We start from the raw sequence: 14690 nt of genomic DNA, 5'->3' as shown, positions 1-14690 counted from the left end.
ATTCCAAGACACCCCCCCACTCCCCTTTCAAGGCGGCCGGCTGACCTGGAACCAATTCGTAAAAAGGCACTAATCGAAAAGCATAATGCCAGAAATGGAGAACAAAAAAAAAACCCCAGAAAGTGCTGGAAATACACGGGCAAGGCAGCATCAGCGGAGAGAGAAACAGGTTTTCTGTTTTCATTTACGAAGCAGACATTGCTGAAAATGTTTCTGCGAGGCCAAATCTGCAAGTTATAACACAAGCTGCCCATTTTCAACAACGTGGGAGGGCATCTTGTGCCAGAAGGAATGAGAAGGGTAGATGATCACAGTCAGATTATACCCATGTAGGTACATGGATTACGGTAGAATGAGGGGATGTGGATTACTTTGTTCTTAATCGAGGACAGAAGTTCGGCACAACATCGTGGGCCAAAGGGCCTGTTCTGTGCTGTATTTTTCTATGTTCATATCTCAGCAACCTTCTCTACATCCGGAGATTCTGGTTGCTCCCAGTGAACCACCTCCTCCCCCGTTAATGGGGGGGGCTGAACCCGATTGGGGTCCAGCCTCTTAGCTGATCCTTCACCAGTACTTCCTCCATTTTCCCCACATGGTCTGTGCACAGTTACCCTGGACCTCAAAAAAAGGTCACAGCTCCCAAAACCGTGCCACTTCTGCAAATGTCCTTCTGCTAATTTCAGCCTGCTTTGCCCACCAGTTCAACGAGGTTTACAAGGATAAACAATCTGCAGCCCTCCAATTTGTTCCCCAGCATCGCAAGCCAGAGTGATATCTTAGTCCAGGTTTAAGGCCTTCAAAAACAAAATACAATAATATCAATCCATCCCTTTACTTCAGGGAATGAGAGCCAGCTAAAACAGACAGCTCAGAACTCTCTTCCACACACTTACAATTTTTTTTAAAAATACAGAACCCTGCAAAATCTGTAAGAACCCCAGAAAATGCTTGACAGGCTGCAGATCCACCAACAGCTGAACAGAGCTAGGACAGGTTAGTGCTTCAGATAGAAACCAGACAGGCTGTGCTGAAGCTGCTGCTCCACTTCTATTCACTCAGTCTACCTTTCTTTTCATTTATGGAAACAACAACAACTTGCATTTCTATAGCACCTTGAAAGCAGCAGAATGTCCCCCCCCCCCCCCCCCCACACCACCTTGCTGGAGGGTGAGCAAACAGAATTTTGATAGCAAGGCAGAAAGGGAGATATCAGGGCAGGTGATCAGCAACTAGGCCAAAGAGGCAGGTTTTAAGCAATGTTCAAACAGTAGAGAGAGAGAGAGGCAGAGAGGTTTAGGGAGGAAATCACAGGTTCAGGCAAGGCCTCTGGAGGCATGGCTGCTGGTGGTGGAGCAGTTAAAAATCAGGGATGTGCAGGATGCCAGAGATCGTGGAAGGTTCTGGGGCAACATGACAATAAACTCTGGAGAGGTATGATGTGAATTTTAAAAAAGCAGACTGGGTAAATATTTGCTGCACTCCATGTAATAATATAAATACACCCCGGAATTAAGTTGGCGTGCTGAAATGCATATTTACATTTGAGAAGGGGGTGAGCAGAAATGACATCTGAGCCCACCCCCCATCCTGCCTTCACTGTAAATGTCCGCTGTTGCATTTTCCAAGCAGAGCAGGGGACCAGACGTGGCTAAAGTAGGAAGTGGTGCTGACAACTCTCTCCCCTACCGACCATCCCCCCTTCCCTCACATCCACTGTGCTCCCCAAATCCTGCTCATGAGATAGAACCCAAAGCTGCCCCAACCCCCCACCCCACAGTGCTGAGTAATTAAGTTCTGACTAGGTCATGAGGCGAATGTGCATGGAGCAGAGACCTTAGGTAAGGACTGGAGCGAATGCAATGAAGGTTCACTGGACTTGCTCGTGGGATAAGCAGCACTCAGTGAAATGCTCATTCAGAGAGCTGGTGCAGATACGATGGGCTGGCTGGTCACCCTCAGCGCTGTAACAATCCTGATTCTGTGAGGGCCATTGGCCGATAAGGAGAGACAGGACAGATTGGGCCTGCATTCCCAGAACTTTAAAACAACAAGGTCACCTCAGTCAATCACAAAATATCTTTGGGGCCTTCAGAGGGTAGATGGCGGGGATGATATTTCCCTCTGGCCAGGGAATCAAGAAATAGGCTTCTAGATGTCAAGATACAAGACTGGCCATCTGAGACTGAAATGAAGAGAAAATGTCTTCACTCAGAAGGTTGTGAACCTTGGGAATTCTCTACCTCAGAGGGCTCCGCTTGTTTACTGCCCAACACTCCAATGATCTCAAATCTTGAACAGACTGAGCCAAGATGGGGAAATTAAGGGGTACGCGGAAATTGTAAGGATTTGGAATGAAAGGAGATCAGTAGGCTGGAACACTTACTCCTGCCCTGATTTCTTGTTCTAAAAGAGTAATAACACAAGTATTTTCCACCACATTGTTAAATTTCCATAATTACAAAGTGGCTTACCTGTTGATGAGGCAGCCAATTGCTGTTCCCGTCCGTCCTCAACGGATTCTCCTCCATCCAGGATTTTGGAGCTAATGCTGGCCGGCCTCGATTTAGTTTAGGGGGCACCATCATGTGACTGGAGTAGGACCTCTTGGAGGAGCAGGTAGGAATTGAGTTCGAGACGCCCATTACTCCAGCCGATCTTCTCAATCCCCTGCCGCAGTTATTGGTGACGCTGCCCCAGCCGCCGCCGCCGCCACCACCACCACCCCCTCCACCACTCTGGTGCTGATGGCTGCCCCAGTTGAGGGCCCTGAAGGTTTGCTGCTGTGGACTGAAGTTGTTCCTCTGAGAGAAGGTCCCCTGGTGAGGATGGTGGCTGAGCGGTGACCTCCTGTGCTGCTGTTGCTGCTGCTGCTGCGACAACCCCATCTGCTGCACCGAGGGGAATGTCCCTCCAAAGAGAGGCCCCAGGTGGACCATCTTTGGTAACAACATCGCAGTCGGCAGGACCCCCTGTTGCAGAAGGCTTTCGTCACTGGTCTGGCCGGTCGACCACCCTAGGGCGCTCAGCGTCGAGGTGCTGCCCCCTTGATCTTGCAGAACCAAGCCGGTGGGGGGGGCAGGTGGGCAGTCCAGCTGGGAAGTCCCATCCCCAGTGCTGACCTCAGGACTTTTCAAGGACTCCAGGTTCTGCTCCAGATAGGGGCAGCAAACTGATTGCCTTTTCGTGTCATTCTGGAGCATGACTGGATTAGCAAAGGGGAGGGATTTTTTTTTGGGGGGGGGGGGGGGGGGGGGGGATTACAATCCACAGGAGACGGAAAAATAAAAATAAAAAAAAAGAAGAGATGTGGCGGCTTGGGTTGGCGATAGCCCAGCCCAGCCCAGCCCTGTCTAAGCCAGCGCAGCGAATGTGAGGCAGGGAGAGAGTAGCTGAGACGCCCCAACTCTGCACAGCCCAGCTGCACACAAAACACGTCCCTTCCAACCAAAGCAGCAACAACACAAGCTCGGAGGTCCCAGACTAAACCCCCCCCTTTCTGGGTGGTGTGTGTGTGTGGTGTGTGTGCTTCCCTGTCTGCCTCCTCCTCAGCTCCTGATCGATCACATCAAAATGGAACAAGATCACAAGATGCTGTTTAATGACCTGCTCATCGCCGCTTTACTCCGGAACTGAAGCTCTGACACTCCGAAGCATTCTGGTTGCTCCACATTTTTTTTTCTCTCTCTCTCTATTTTTTTTTTCCATTCCTGCACCTGACTTGCGCAGGGAATCTGGCTCCGGTTTGCAGATTGCGTATTAAACCCCCTCCCTCTGTGTGTGTGTGTGTGTGTCCTTCCCCCTGGACCTCCCTCTCCCCCTCCCACTGCTACTTCCCAGCTCTTTGTGAACAGGGATCATCAATGGCTAATCATGTCTTTATTAAATTAATAAATCCTCTTTTGTCCATACACCCCCTCAACACACACCCCTCAACAAACTGGGGGTGGGGGCAGCAAAACAGCTTCTTCTTGAATGAAAGTTTGTTGTAAATGTGGAGGTCAGAGAGTTCCCAAACACGTCAGCCTGCAGACTAGTCACGGCGCAGCCCATTCGGCCCCTCGGCTCCGTGCTGCCCTTTGTTAGGCTGAATCTCATCCCCTCAGCATCCCTCATCCTTGGGGGGGGGTGTCTGGAAATCTGCAATGTAAAGCAGGGGATGCTCGGGATGTGTGCCCAAACATGTCTTCATGTTGCCCCTCAATGGTTTCCCCCTTGCTGAGAATGCGTGGTTGGGTGTGAGGGCCCACGTGGTTGAAGAGCCAGCCGGGTGGTTCATGCTCGCCCTGTGGATTGGGCATTGGGCTCTGTCGGGCTACATGCTGTGCCAGTTGCAAAGATCCCCCCCGGCTCCCAGCCCGCCCCACTGGGGTGTCTGCAAGATGCCTCTTGTGGTGGTGGTAAGTGGGTAGCTGTGGAGGGGCAGCCAGCCAGCCCTTGCCCATGTTGGCACGATGGTCACCCCCATTGCACACTCTGCTGGCTGCAGCTCACTCCCTCCCTCCCAGCTGGGCAAACCCCTGAGGTTGGGAGGTGTTTGCCCCTGAGCTGCCCACCTCCTGCCCTCTGCAGCCAGCCCAGCCTGGCCTGGGCTCCTGCCGGCTTCTGGGAGATGCAGTGTTGCAGCCGGGAGGAAGCAGCAGGAACTTGCTGCAAACTACAGCTCCCAGCGGCGGCTGTGTGACAGCAGGGTCACCGTGCACTTCCTGAAAAATCCACCTTACGTAATCATTTCCAGCCCACACCTTCTCTAGGCACCCTGGCTTTTAAAGGGCCTCATAGAACAACTTCACAAAAAAAAACACCACCCCGTCCCGTCCCCCGTTCAGTCTGAGAGCCTGCGTGGAAAACGAGAAGCAGAGAAAAGACAACCTGCTCACTGGGGGAACACAGACCTTTCTTCCCTCCCTCATTGTGGCCTTTGCCGAGGAAGCTGACACTTGCTCACAGCTCATTGTCCCTTTAATACTATCTACTGAACCCTCTTTGCTTCAAGACATCTTCCTCCACATCTGGGGGTCCATCATAGACACAGGAGGAAGCCCTTCGAGCCTGCTCCGCCATTCATCATAATAATGGCTGATCATCCAACTCAATAGCCTGACCCCACTTCTTCATCCTCCCCCTTCCATATCCTTTGATCCCACCTCTTCCCCCTCCCCCCATATCCTTTGATTCCCTTCACCCAAACTGCTTCTTGTACCTATGAATTCCACAGGCTGACCTCCGTCTGGGTGAAGAAATTTCTCCTCATCTCAACCCTCCAAAAGCCCATTGGCATCCAAGGTTTGCCCCCCCAACCTCACTCCAGGGCCCGTGCACCCGCCACTTCCCTCACTGACCGACAGTCACTCTCGGTTCAGCAACTTCCCGAGGCAAAAATTCTTGCCCTTGGTTTTCAAATCCTCCGCGACCTATCCCTATAATTTCCTCCACCCCTACCCTCCCAGGATTTCAGCACTCCTCTAATCATGGCCTCGAGTGTCAACAATTTTAATCACTCTGTGAGCAGTCATGCTTTCAGCTCCAAGACCCTGAGCTGTGGCATTCCCTCCTTAAGTATCTTCACTCTTTTACCCCACCCCCCTGATTTAAAATTCACCTCAAAGCCCACCTCTCTGACCAAGCTTTCAGCCATTAGCACTTAAGACCATAAGACATAGGAGTGGAAGTAAGGCCATTCGGCCCATCGAGTCCACTCCGCCATTCAATCATGGCTGATGGGCATTTCAACTCCACCTACCAGCATTCTCCCCGTAGCCCTTAATTCCTCGCGACATCAAGAATTTATCTATCTCTGCCTTGAAGCCATTTAGCGTCCCGGCCTCCACTGCACTCCGCGGCAATGAATTCCACAGGCCCACCACTCTCTGGCTGAAGAAATGTCTCCGCATTTACCCCCTCTAATTCTAAGGCTGTGCCCACGGGTCCTCGTCTCCTCGCCTAACGGAAACAGTTTCTTTGCGTCCACCCTTTCTAAGCCATGTATTATCTTGTAAGTTTCTATTAGATCTCCCCTTAACCTTCTAAACTCCAATGAATACAATCCCAGGATCCTCAGCCGTTCATCTTATGTTAGACCCGCCATTCCAGGGATCATCCGTGTGAATCTCCGCTGGACACGCTCCAGTGCCAGTATGTCCTTCCTGAGATGTGGGGCCCAAAACTGGACACAGTACTCCAAATGGGGCCTAGCCAGAGCCTTATAAAGGCTCAGTAGCACATCGCCTTTCCTTGCATCTCCTTTGATGGCTGTGTCAGTTGAGTCCAACTGAACACCTCAGGCAGTTTCACTACATTAAAGGTGCCATATTAACCAAAGTTCATGGAATCCCTACAGTGCAGATGGAGGCCATTTGGCCCATCGAGTCTGCACTGACCCTCCAAAAGAGCACTCCATCCAGACCCACTCCCCTGTCCTATCCCCGCCGAGCACTGATCATGGCCAGCCGACTAAACCTGTACTTCCAGGACACCAAGGGGTATGATCAATCCGCACATCTTTGTCAATTTTTTATTTTGCATGGCCTGCACATTTTTCAATTTCAACATGCTCAAGTCCGGTGCATCCGAGTCCAGAGTAAAGCTCCTTCTACCCACCTCGTACTTCAACACTTTGCAAAAGGCATGACATTTTACTTACACCCAGCATCCGGGGGTACATCAGAGTAAGATTTCCAATTTAATTGAACAATTTTGCACTTTTCGGCCCAGACTCACTAAAACTGAACAGAGGTCGCAAGCGAATTACAACATCGGGCACAGGTTTCAGATATTCACTGAGAGTCCACGTGGAGATAATGCCATGTGACCTGGAATGCACTCCTTGAATGGGTGACGGGAACAGATACAACAGCAGCTATCATGGGGTATTTGGCTAAACACTTGAACTTCGAGCACAGGGCTGTGGAGAAAGAGCAGCAGTGAGGGTGCAATTGGTTTGCTCTTTCAAAGGCCTCCTTCTGCACTTTCACAATTTGTGATTCCAGGAAAGCCTTCAAAGCCTACACCTTCAGTCTAGGACAGATTTGAACAAAGGTCTCAGTGTTGAACCCAACTCCGCCAGCATCCTGCATCTCTCAATCTATGTTGAGCGTCAGTAACCTCATTGCCAATGGAAGGCATCGCATATGATAAACCTATCCTACCTTCACCCAAAATCAACACATGCATTTTCCAGCATTGCTCGTTGACTAGCAAGCTGGAAGCAGGAACCTTAATGAATTTGATTCTCCGTAGCCTATGCCAACACAATTTGCCATCCGAGCTGAACCCAACTGCATTGTTCAGTCCTGAGGTTGTCCGCTGTGTTCGAGACATCAACATTTATCATCATGGGCTTGGTGGTTACATTAAGTTCTCTAATGATCACTACTCCCAATTACTGTCCAGTAAAATTGCAATGTCCTGCATGTTGGGTCAAAACTGGATCAACCTCAGCTGAGATGCCCACTGTGGCTGAATAGTCTGCTGATACTTGCTGATGGAGAGCCGGCAGGTGGGCAAGGTACCAGCACAAATGGGGCCACACTCTTGCAGAGTCCGTCTTCAGCAGAGGATGGGACTTCAGGGTGTCTAGTGCCTGGTAAAAGGAAACATTCTGTGATTATACACAGCAATCTTTCCAATGCTACTGATACCACCCTTGAAAAATACTTAGTGTTTGTCTTATGGTACATAAATGAATTGGCTAACCCTGACATGCATGATTTTCAGCTGCACTGTAATTTCTTGAAGGATCCCACCTTTTGTCCACAATCTATGCTGTGCAGTGAGTCATTCCTGTACAGAAAGATTCCAAGCTTTGCAGCTGTTTGTGTGGGTGTGCACGTTTTGAGTCCTGAGGTTATCCTTGTGTGGGTTTCTGTAATGTGTGAAGAGAGGGTGACATACTCAAGTTAATTTAATTGTCTTTCTTTGCACTGAGAAACACTGCAAGCAAATTCTCTCCCCACACATCCTTTTGAGAGCTGGCAGTGATCGAGAATCGACAGGCTGAGGAATTGCCTTGATGCCTAGAGCACCATTGGTAAATGGTGCGTGGTATCAAGCAGGCTCCCTCTCCACTGTGGTCCTACCATTGTTACAGTTATGTCCATCACACCTCAGTGGGGAGGGAAAGAAAGGTTAGCCAGGAAACCCGTGAAAAGCACAAGCAAGCAGACATAACACGAGGAGAGTGTGGGGGTTTGAATGGGTTCATATACTAAACCCAAATATTGTCTTTCTCTCATTGTGCCTTGCACCCTGGTGGTTATGGGAGATATTCTGGATGAAGGTCCACAAAAAGAGTTGGTGCCACTTCAGAATGGAATTCCTCAAACATTCATTGCACCAGTGCCCACGCTTAACTGCTTAATATTCACCACACGTGTCAAACTTTGAATAAGAAAAGTACAGAATACTTATTGCAGAAACATTACATTTGTATGAGCATACAAATGTTGACAAAATAGTTAGCAAAAGTTGGCAGTGTGCAAGTTTCATAGAATATTTCAGATGGCAATGAAATTGAGTACATTTTGAAAGATTTGTAATCTGGAATTCACGACTGCAGAAGGCTGTGGAAGGCGAGTGTTTGGGCATATTCAACACAAAGATTGACACAGCTGCCATAGTGTTGAGATAGATCATATTGAAGGGTCGTAAAGGTTTGCAGGACTGAATGCCTTCACCAGCTCCTATTTCTGATCTCTTAAGACTTCCCCGCCACTTGCAATCTTCAATGTAATGCCTCTAAAATCTCATCTTTACATCCAGTTCTCCAGGACTCTGCACCCTGAGAAGTCTGCATTCTGTTTGTGGTGCCTGTCAAATGTTTGTGTTGTTATTGTGTTAAAAGCACTTTATAAACGGTCAGTGGTTGTAATAGTGTGAAAAATCATAGACAGCCAAAGACCGACTGCCCTAGTTAGCCTATTGGCGACATTTGTCGTCTCCCATCTACCCAGCCATGTGGACACTCACGCCTGAATAATGGCCCCACGGTGAGGTCCTGGCGATTAGCCAACACCCGGAGAACTGTACCCCAAAGAACAGCACAATGGAGGCTACGAGGAAACACAACAGTAAAACAATTTTACAGAAATTTATCAGAACAGTCACTCTATGTTTGTGCAGAATTACAAAGAACAAAACAATGACTTGTACTTGTGTGGCATCTCGCATCTCCCCCCCCCCCCAAGTACTTCACAGCCAATTAAATTCTTTTTTTAAGTGCAGTCACAGTTGTAATGCAGGAAACATGACAACCAATTTACACATAGCAAGCTCCCATGCTTCTTCGGTGATCACTCGCTAACGAGTAGGATTATCCATCTAACAGCATTGTGTGACTGGTCATGGGTTCTGTGGGTCCTTGTTTGGCTGACGAGCCCAATCCTAGAGCCACACACTTGGCAGGTGTTTCCGAGAGGTGGAAATCAGTCCATGGACTCTCAATCGTTGGTGTTCCATTCTCAGGTTGCTTTCCCGGGCCTCCTCGTGAAGTCGGGTGTCCTCAAAGAATGGTGTCTCTTCAGTCAAGAGGTTTCTCCAAATATATTTATTCTGAGCAAGGGTCTCCCAGGCTTTGACACCTATGTTGCATTTCTTGAGGTGAGCCTTTGAAACGCTTCCATTGTCCTCCTCTTGTTCGGGATCATTCCATGAGCTGGGCAAAGAAGATCACCTGACCTCCTGAGCACATAGCCAGCCCATTGAAAGATGGTTTCAGATGATCATGGCCTCGATGCTGGTGCTCTTGGCTCCTTCAAGGACCCTGATGTTAGTACGCCTGTCCTCCCAACTGAATCGGAGAATCAGTATCAGACAGCTTTGATAGTGGCAATCCAGGGCCTTGAGGTGACGTCTGTATGCAGTCCAAATTTCTGAACTGTATGGAAGAGTTGGGAGGACAGTCGCCTTGCACACAAGGATCTTAATGTCAGCACCAATGTCACGGTCGTCACAGACTCACGTCTTTCGGTGACCAAAGATGCTTGCGAATTGAATATCAGCCTTCGATAAGGGGTAGCTTCCCAGGTAGGGGAAATGTTCAACATTTGGGAGGGTTGATCCATTGATCTTGATGGAGGTATAGAACGGATCTTGCCCCAGGGCGGGTTGGTAAAGGACTGCAGTTGTTTTGAGGGTGAGGCTGAGACCGATTGTTTGGTATGCTTCCATGAAGGTGTCAAGCATGGCTTGGAGATTCTCTTCTAGGAGAGTGGAGGTGGCGATATCATCTGTACACTGAAGTTCCACAAGCGATGTCAGTGTTGCTTTCTTCTTGGGTTTCAACCGGTTGAGGTTGAAATATTTTCTATCTATCGTGTAAATGATGTCCACTCTACTGGGAAGCTTGTTCCCGACAAGGTGAAAGATGGTGGCAATGAAGATGGGGATAAAGGGTGAGGCAATGACACATCCCTGCTTGACTCCAGTCTTGACCGTGAAGGTTTCTGACTTCTTTTGATCAGTGAGGACTGTTGTCGACAACTTGTCATGGAGGAGCAGAGGATGCTGAGGAATTTCTCTGGACAGCTGGCCTCAGACAGGGTTTTCATAGCACTTCTCGATTAATGGAGTTAAAAGCCTTGGTGAGATCGATGAAGACAATTTGTAGAGTGGTTGGTGTTGCTCCTGACATGTGTGTTGAAGTTCCGAGCAGTGAAAATCATGTCCGCTGTTCCCCGTTCTGGGCTGAAGGCACATTGGCTTTCCAGAAGGTTTTCCTCAGATACTGGGAGAAGGCGGCTTGCCAGAATTTGGGCGATGATCCTCTTGCCGATGGAAAGTCGGGAGATTCTGCGGTCGTTCCCAGTCTGCTTTGAAGATGGTGGCGATGACGGCATCCCAGAGGTCGGCAGGAATTTCTTCTGTATCCCAGGTTTTCAGGAACAGCTGATGGAGATGACAGTGATCCCTCCTCCAAGTTTGAAAATCTCCACTGGAATCCCGTCCACTCCTCCAGCTTTTCCATTCTTCACCATATTTAAACTCAATTTTGGAACCTGGAATGTACAAACCCTCATGGATAATGAACAAAACAATCGACTGGAAAAAGAATGGACCTTATTGCTGTGAACTCAGGCGCCAACACTGACTTTGCTGCCCTGCAAGAGCCCTGAAGAGCAGACGATGGGCAGCTGAGGGAAGATGGTGCTTGTTCCACCTAAAGAGAGGAAAACACGAGGATCAGCCATCAAGGCCAAACTCTCATGACCTTCAATGTACAACTTGCCATGGACCAGCAGGCATCGGTCGTTGTGAGTGCCTACGCCCCAGCCCTTGATGCCAATGATGAGTCCAAAGAGGCTTCTACTCCACCCTGGATGCCATACGCTCCAACATTCCTGAAGAAGATAAAATCATCCTCCTTGGGGACTTCAACATGAGGGTTGAAAAGAACTCCCGACTCGAGAAATAAACCATCAGGAAGGAGTTGGGAATTGCAACTTCAAAGGGGTTCTCTTGCTCACCAAATGTGTGGAACACCAACTTGTCATCACTAACGCACTGTTCCGCCAAAAAGACAAGCTCAAGACTTCCTGGAGACATCCACGATCAAAGCACTGGCACATGATTGACTTCGACATCGTCCTACCTGGAGACCAAAGGATGCCCACATCACCAAAGCGACGACCAGTGCAGATGACTGCTGGATAGATCTCTGGTTCATCGACTCCTCTATGTCCGTCAAATTCTACCAGAAGTGGAAGATGAAGAAACAGCACAGAAAAAAGATCAATGTTGTGCAACTTCAAAACCCAAGCATATTAGGGAACTGCCAACAATATCTTCTCCAAAATCTACAAAGTGTTCATTCTCATGGAATGGAGGAAAACTAGAAAGAGGTGAAGACAGCCATCATCTCAAACTATGAAGAAACCATCAGCTACAAGACCAGGAAACACCAAGACAGGTTCAACGAGAATGACCACACCATCCAAGACCTCATTGACAAGAGGAGGAAAGCTCTCCGTGCCTGGAAAAACAACATAATCAGCAAGGCAAACTGGAGAGCTCATCAATCAGCCACGGCAGAGGTACAAAGAGTTCGGGAAATCAAGAACTGATGGTGGACTCAGAAAGCAAAGAAGCTGCAACTCATTGACAAGCACAACACCCAGGGCTTCACCAAGGCCAATGGACCCAACACCCTGGGCCTCAAAACGGTGCGGAGTAAGGACGGAACCTCTTTGAGAGACAGAGAAAACATCTGCCTGCAATGTAGAGCACACTTCAAAGAACTCCTAAATCATATCACTATTATAGATGAGGACGTGCTTGAGGAAATCCCCCAAGTCCCAATCAAAGATGATCTTGTTTTCCCACCAAGCGTGGACAAAGTCAAAGCCACCATTAAACAGGTTAAGCTCCTACTAATAGCAAGGTGATAGTACAAGTACTCTGGGTGTTTCCCTTTGTTGGATATTGGAGAATGAGAGGCCATTGTTTTAGGATAAGGGGTGCCAGATTTAAAACACAAATACAAAGGAATGATTTCATGCAAAGGGTCACGAATGTGTGTAATTCAGGGCAGCCCGGTGGTGTAGTGGTTAGCACTAGTACCTCACGGTGCCGAGGTCCCAGGTTCGACCCTGGCTCTGGGTCACTGTCCGTGCGGAGTTTGCAATTTCTCCCCTTGTTTGCATGGGTTTCACCCCCAAAACCTGCAGGGTAGGTGGATTGGACCATGCTAAATTGCCCCTTAATTGGAATTTTTTTTTAAAATGATTGTGTGCAATTCTCTCCCTCAACGTGCAGTGCACACTCGAACACGAAACAAATTTATGCAGGAGATGGACAGGTTTGTAATTAGCAGCGGGATGTCATGGATATGGATGGGTTAGGTGAGTCAAATACTAATAGAGTTAGGTGAGTGGGCCAAAATTTGAATTATTGGGGTTTATCGTGGATAAGTATGAGGTGATCCACTTTGGTCAGGAAAAAGAAAGGCAACTGAGAATCTAAATAGAGAGAAACATTCGAGTGCTTTGGTTCAAAGGGATCTGGATGTCCTCGTGCATGAATCTCAGAGAACTAGCATACAGGTAATAAGGCAGATGGAATTCTGGCATTTCTGGCTGAAGGAATAGAGTATAAAAGAAGGGAAGGGTTGCTGCAACTGTACGAGGTACTGGTGAGACTGCACCTGAAGTCCTCTGTGCAGCTTTGGTCCCCTTATTTGAGGAGGGATATAGTTGCATTGGCGGCATCTGAAGAGGAGGTTCACGAGATTGATTCCAAGGTTATATTTCACCATTCTTCAGTGAACACATGCAGACCCATGATCTCCATGGTGAATTACTTCTAATGGTACAGCACAACAACAAGCAATTCTGTCCAGGAGCTGATCATTTAACTCCGCCATCCTACTTCATCTCACCCAGTCAGCATATCTCTCTACTCCTTTCTCCCTGAGGTTTCTATTCTGTGTATCCTTTAAATACACACATACTACCTTCTCAACAATTCCCTGTGGTAGTGAGTTCCACCTTCCGCCTCCTCTCAGGGTAAGCAAGTTTCTCTCAACCCCCTGTTGAATCTATCAGTGACTATTTCATACCTGCGACCATGAAAACATTTTCTCTGTACCTATCCTGGCAGCACGGTAGCATGGTGGTTAGCATAAATGCTTCACAGCTCCAGGGTCCCAGGTTCGATTCCCGGCTGGGTCACTGTCTGTGCGGAGTCTGCATGTCCTCCCCGTGTCTGCGTGGGTTTCCTCCGGGTGCTCCGGTTTCGTCCCACAGTCCAAAGATGTGCAGGTTAGGTGGATTGGCCGTGATAAATTGCCCGTAGTGTCCTAAAAGGTAAGGTTAAGGGGGGGGTTGTTGGGTTACGGGTATAGGGTGGATACGTGAGTTTGAGTAGGGTGATCATTGCTCGGCACAACATTGAGGGCCGAAGGGCCTGTTCTGTGCTGTACTGTTCTATGTTCTATGATCTTTCAATCTTTCTGCCCAACAACAGCCGGCAAATGAAGCAACGGGACTGAAGGATTACGAGGGGGAAACCGAGGCATGATTGAGGAGCATGAAACAGAAATAGTGGGGGAAAGAAAGATCGGATTCAGGGAAAGCAAAAAAACGACAGATGAAAAGTGAAGAATAATTGTAAAGGTGATCAGGGTGTATCACTCGATCCCTGGGAACTTGCTGACAGATTGGCACATTCACGAAAGCATGCACCATTTCACACGCTGCCAATTTACTCACAAGATCAGACCTTAGATGGAGAAGCAATTAACCAAGCACAAAGAATAACAGCACACGGAACCAGAATCAGAGCAAAACTTCCAGGAATCAGACCCGGGACATTTTCCTCCACAAAATTGTCAATGATGCTCAATTGTGGGTGACTCACTGCAATAAAATATCTTTGCTGTGAGGGATGCAGACAGCAGCAACAGTGAACCCATTACACAGGGGGGGAGGGGGGGGGGGAGGGGGGGGAGGATAGTGATGACAAATGAGAGATGCTGAAACTTGACAGCAGGTGTGGCCAAAGAGGAGCCAGAAAAAAAACCTTCTCTACCCACAAAATGCCACAAGTTTTAAATATAGTGTCAGTGGGTACAATGAGAGTCTCACTACAACTACACATCCGTCAATCTGTGACACGTAATACTGAAACCGAGCTGTCGATGTGACTTGTGACATGCTTTCCAGTTATTTACGTGAAATTTGCATTGTCCTCCCGTT

General features: G+C 48.5%; 2 protein-coding genes across 2 annotated transcripts in view; both read right to left on the bottom strand.

Moving 5' to 3' along the window:
• Positions 1-3730, bottom strand: part of LOC119957315 (cytoplasmic polyadenylation element-binding protein 2-like) — a 53766-nt gene extending 50036 nt beyond the window's left edge. The window contains exon 1 of the mRNA XM_038785184.1: positions 2475-3730. Within this exon, the coding sequence (XP_038641112.1) occupies positions 2475-3203 (729 nt within the window). The 5' untranslated portion in view covers positions 3204-3730. The remainder of the gene's footprint in view (positions 1-2474) is intronic.
• A 2770-nt stretch (positions 3731-6500) lies between these two features.
• Positions 6501-14690, bottom strand: part of LOC119957445 (E3 ubiquitin-protein ligase MARCHF5-like) — a 28118-nt gene continuing 19928 nt past the window's right edge. The window contains exon 6 of the mRNA XM_038785517.1: positions 6501-7582. Coding sequence (XP_038641445.1) covers positions 7382-7582 — 201 coding nt within the window. The 3' untranslated portion in view covers positions 6501-7381. The remainder of the gene's footprint in view (positions 7583-14690) is intronic.

This window comes from Scyliorhinus canicula, chromosome 26 (genome assembly GCF_902713615.1).
Source record: "Scyliorhinus canicula chromosome 26, sScyCan1.1, whole genome shotgun sequence".
Lineage (NCBI taxonomy): Eukaryota > Metazoa > Chordata > Chondrichthyes > Carcharhiniformes > Scyliorhinidae > Scyliorhinus > Scyliorhinus canicula.
The sequence above is the reverse complement of the archived record's forward strand: the minus strand, read 5'-3'. Positions and strand labels throughout refer to the sequence as shown.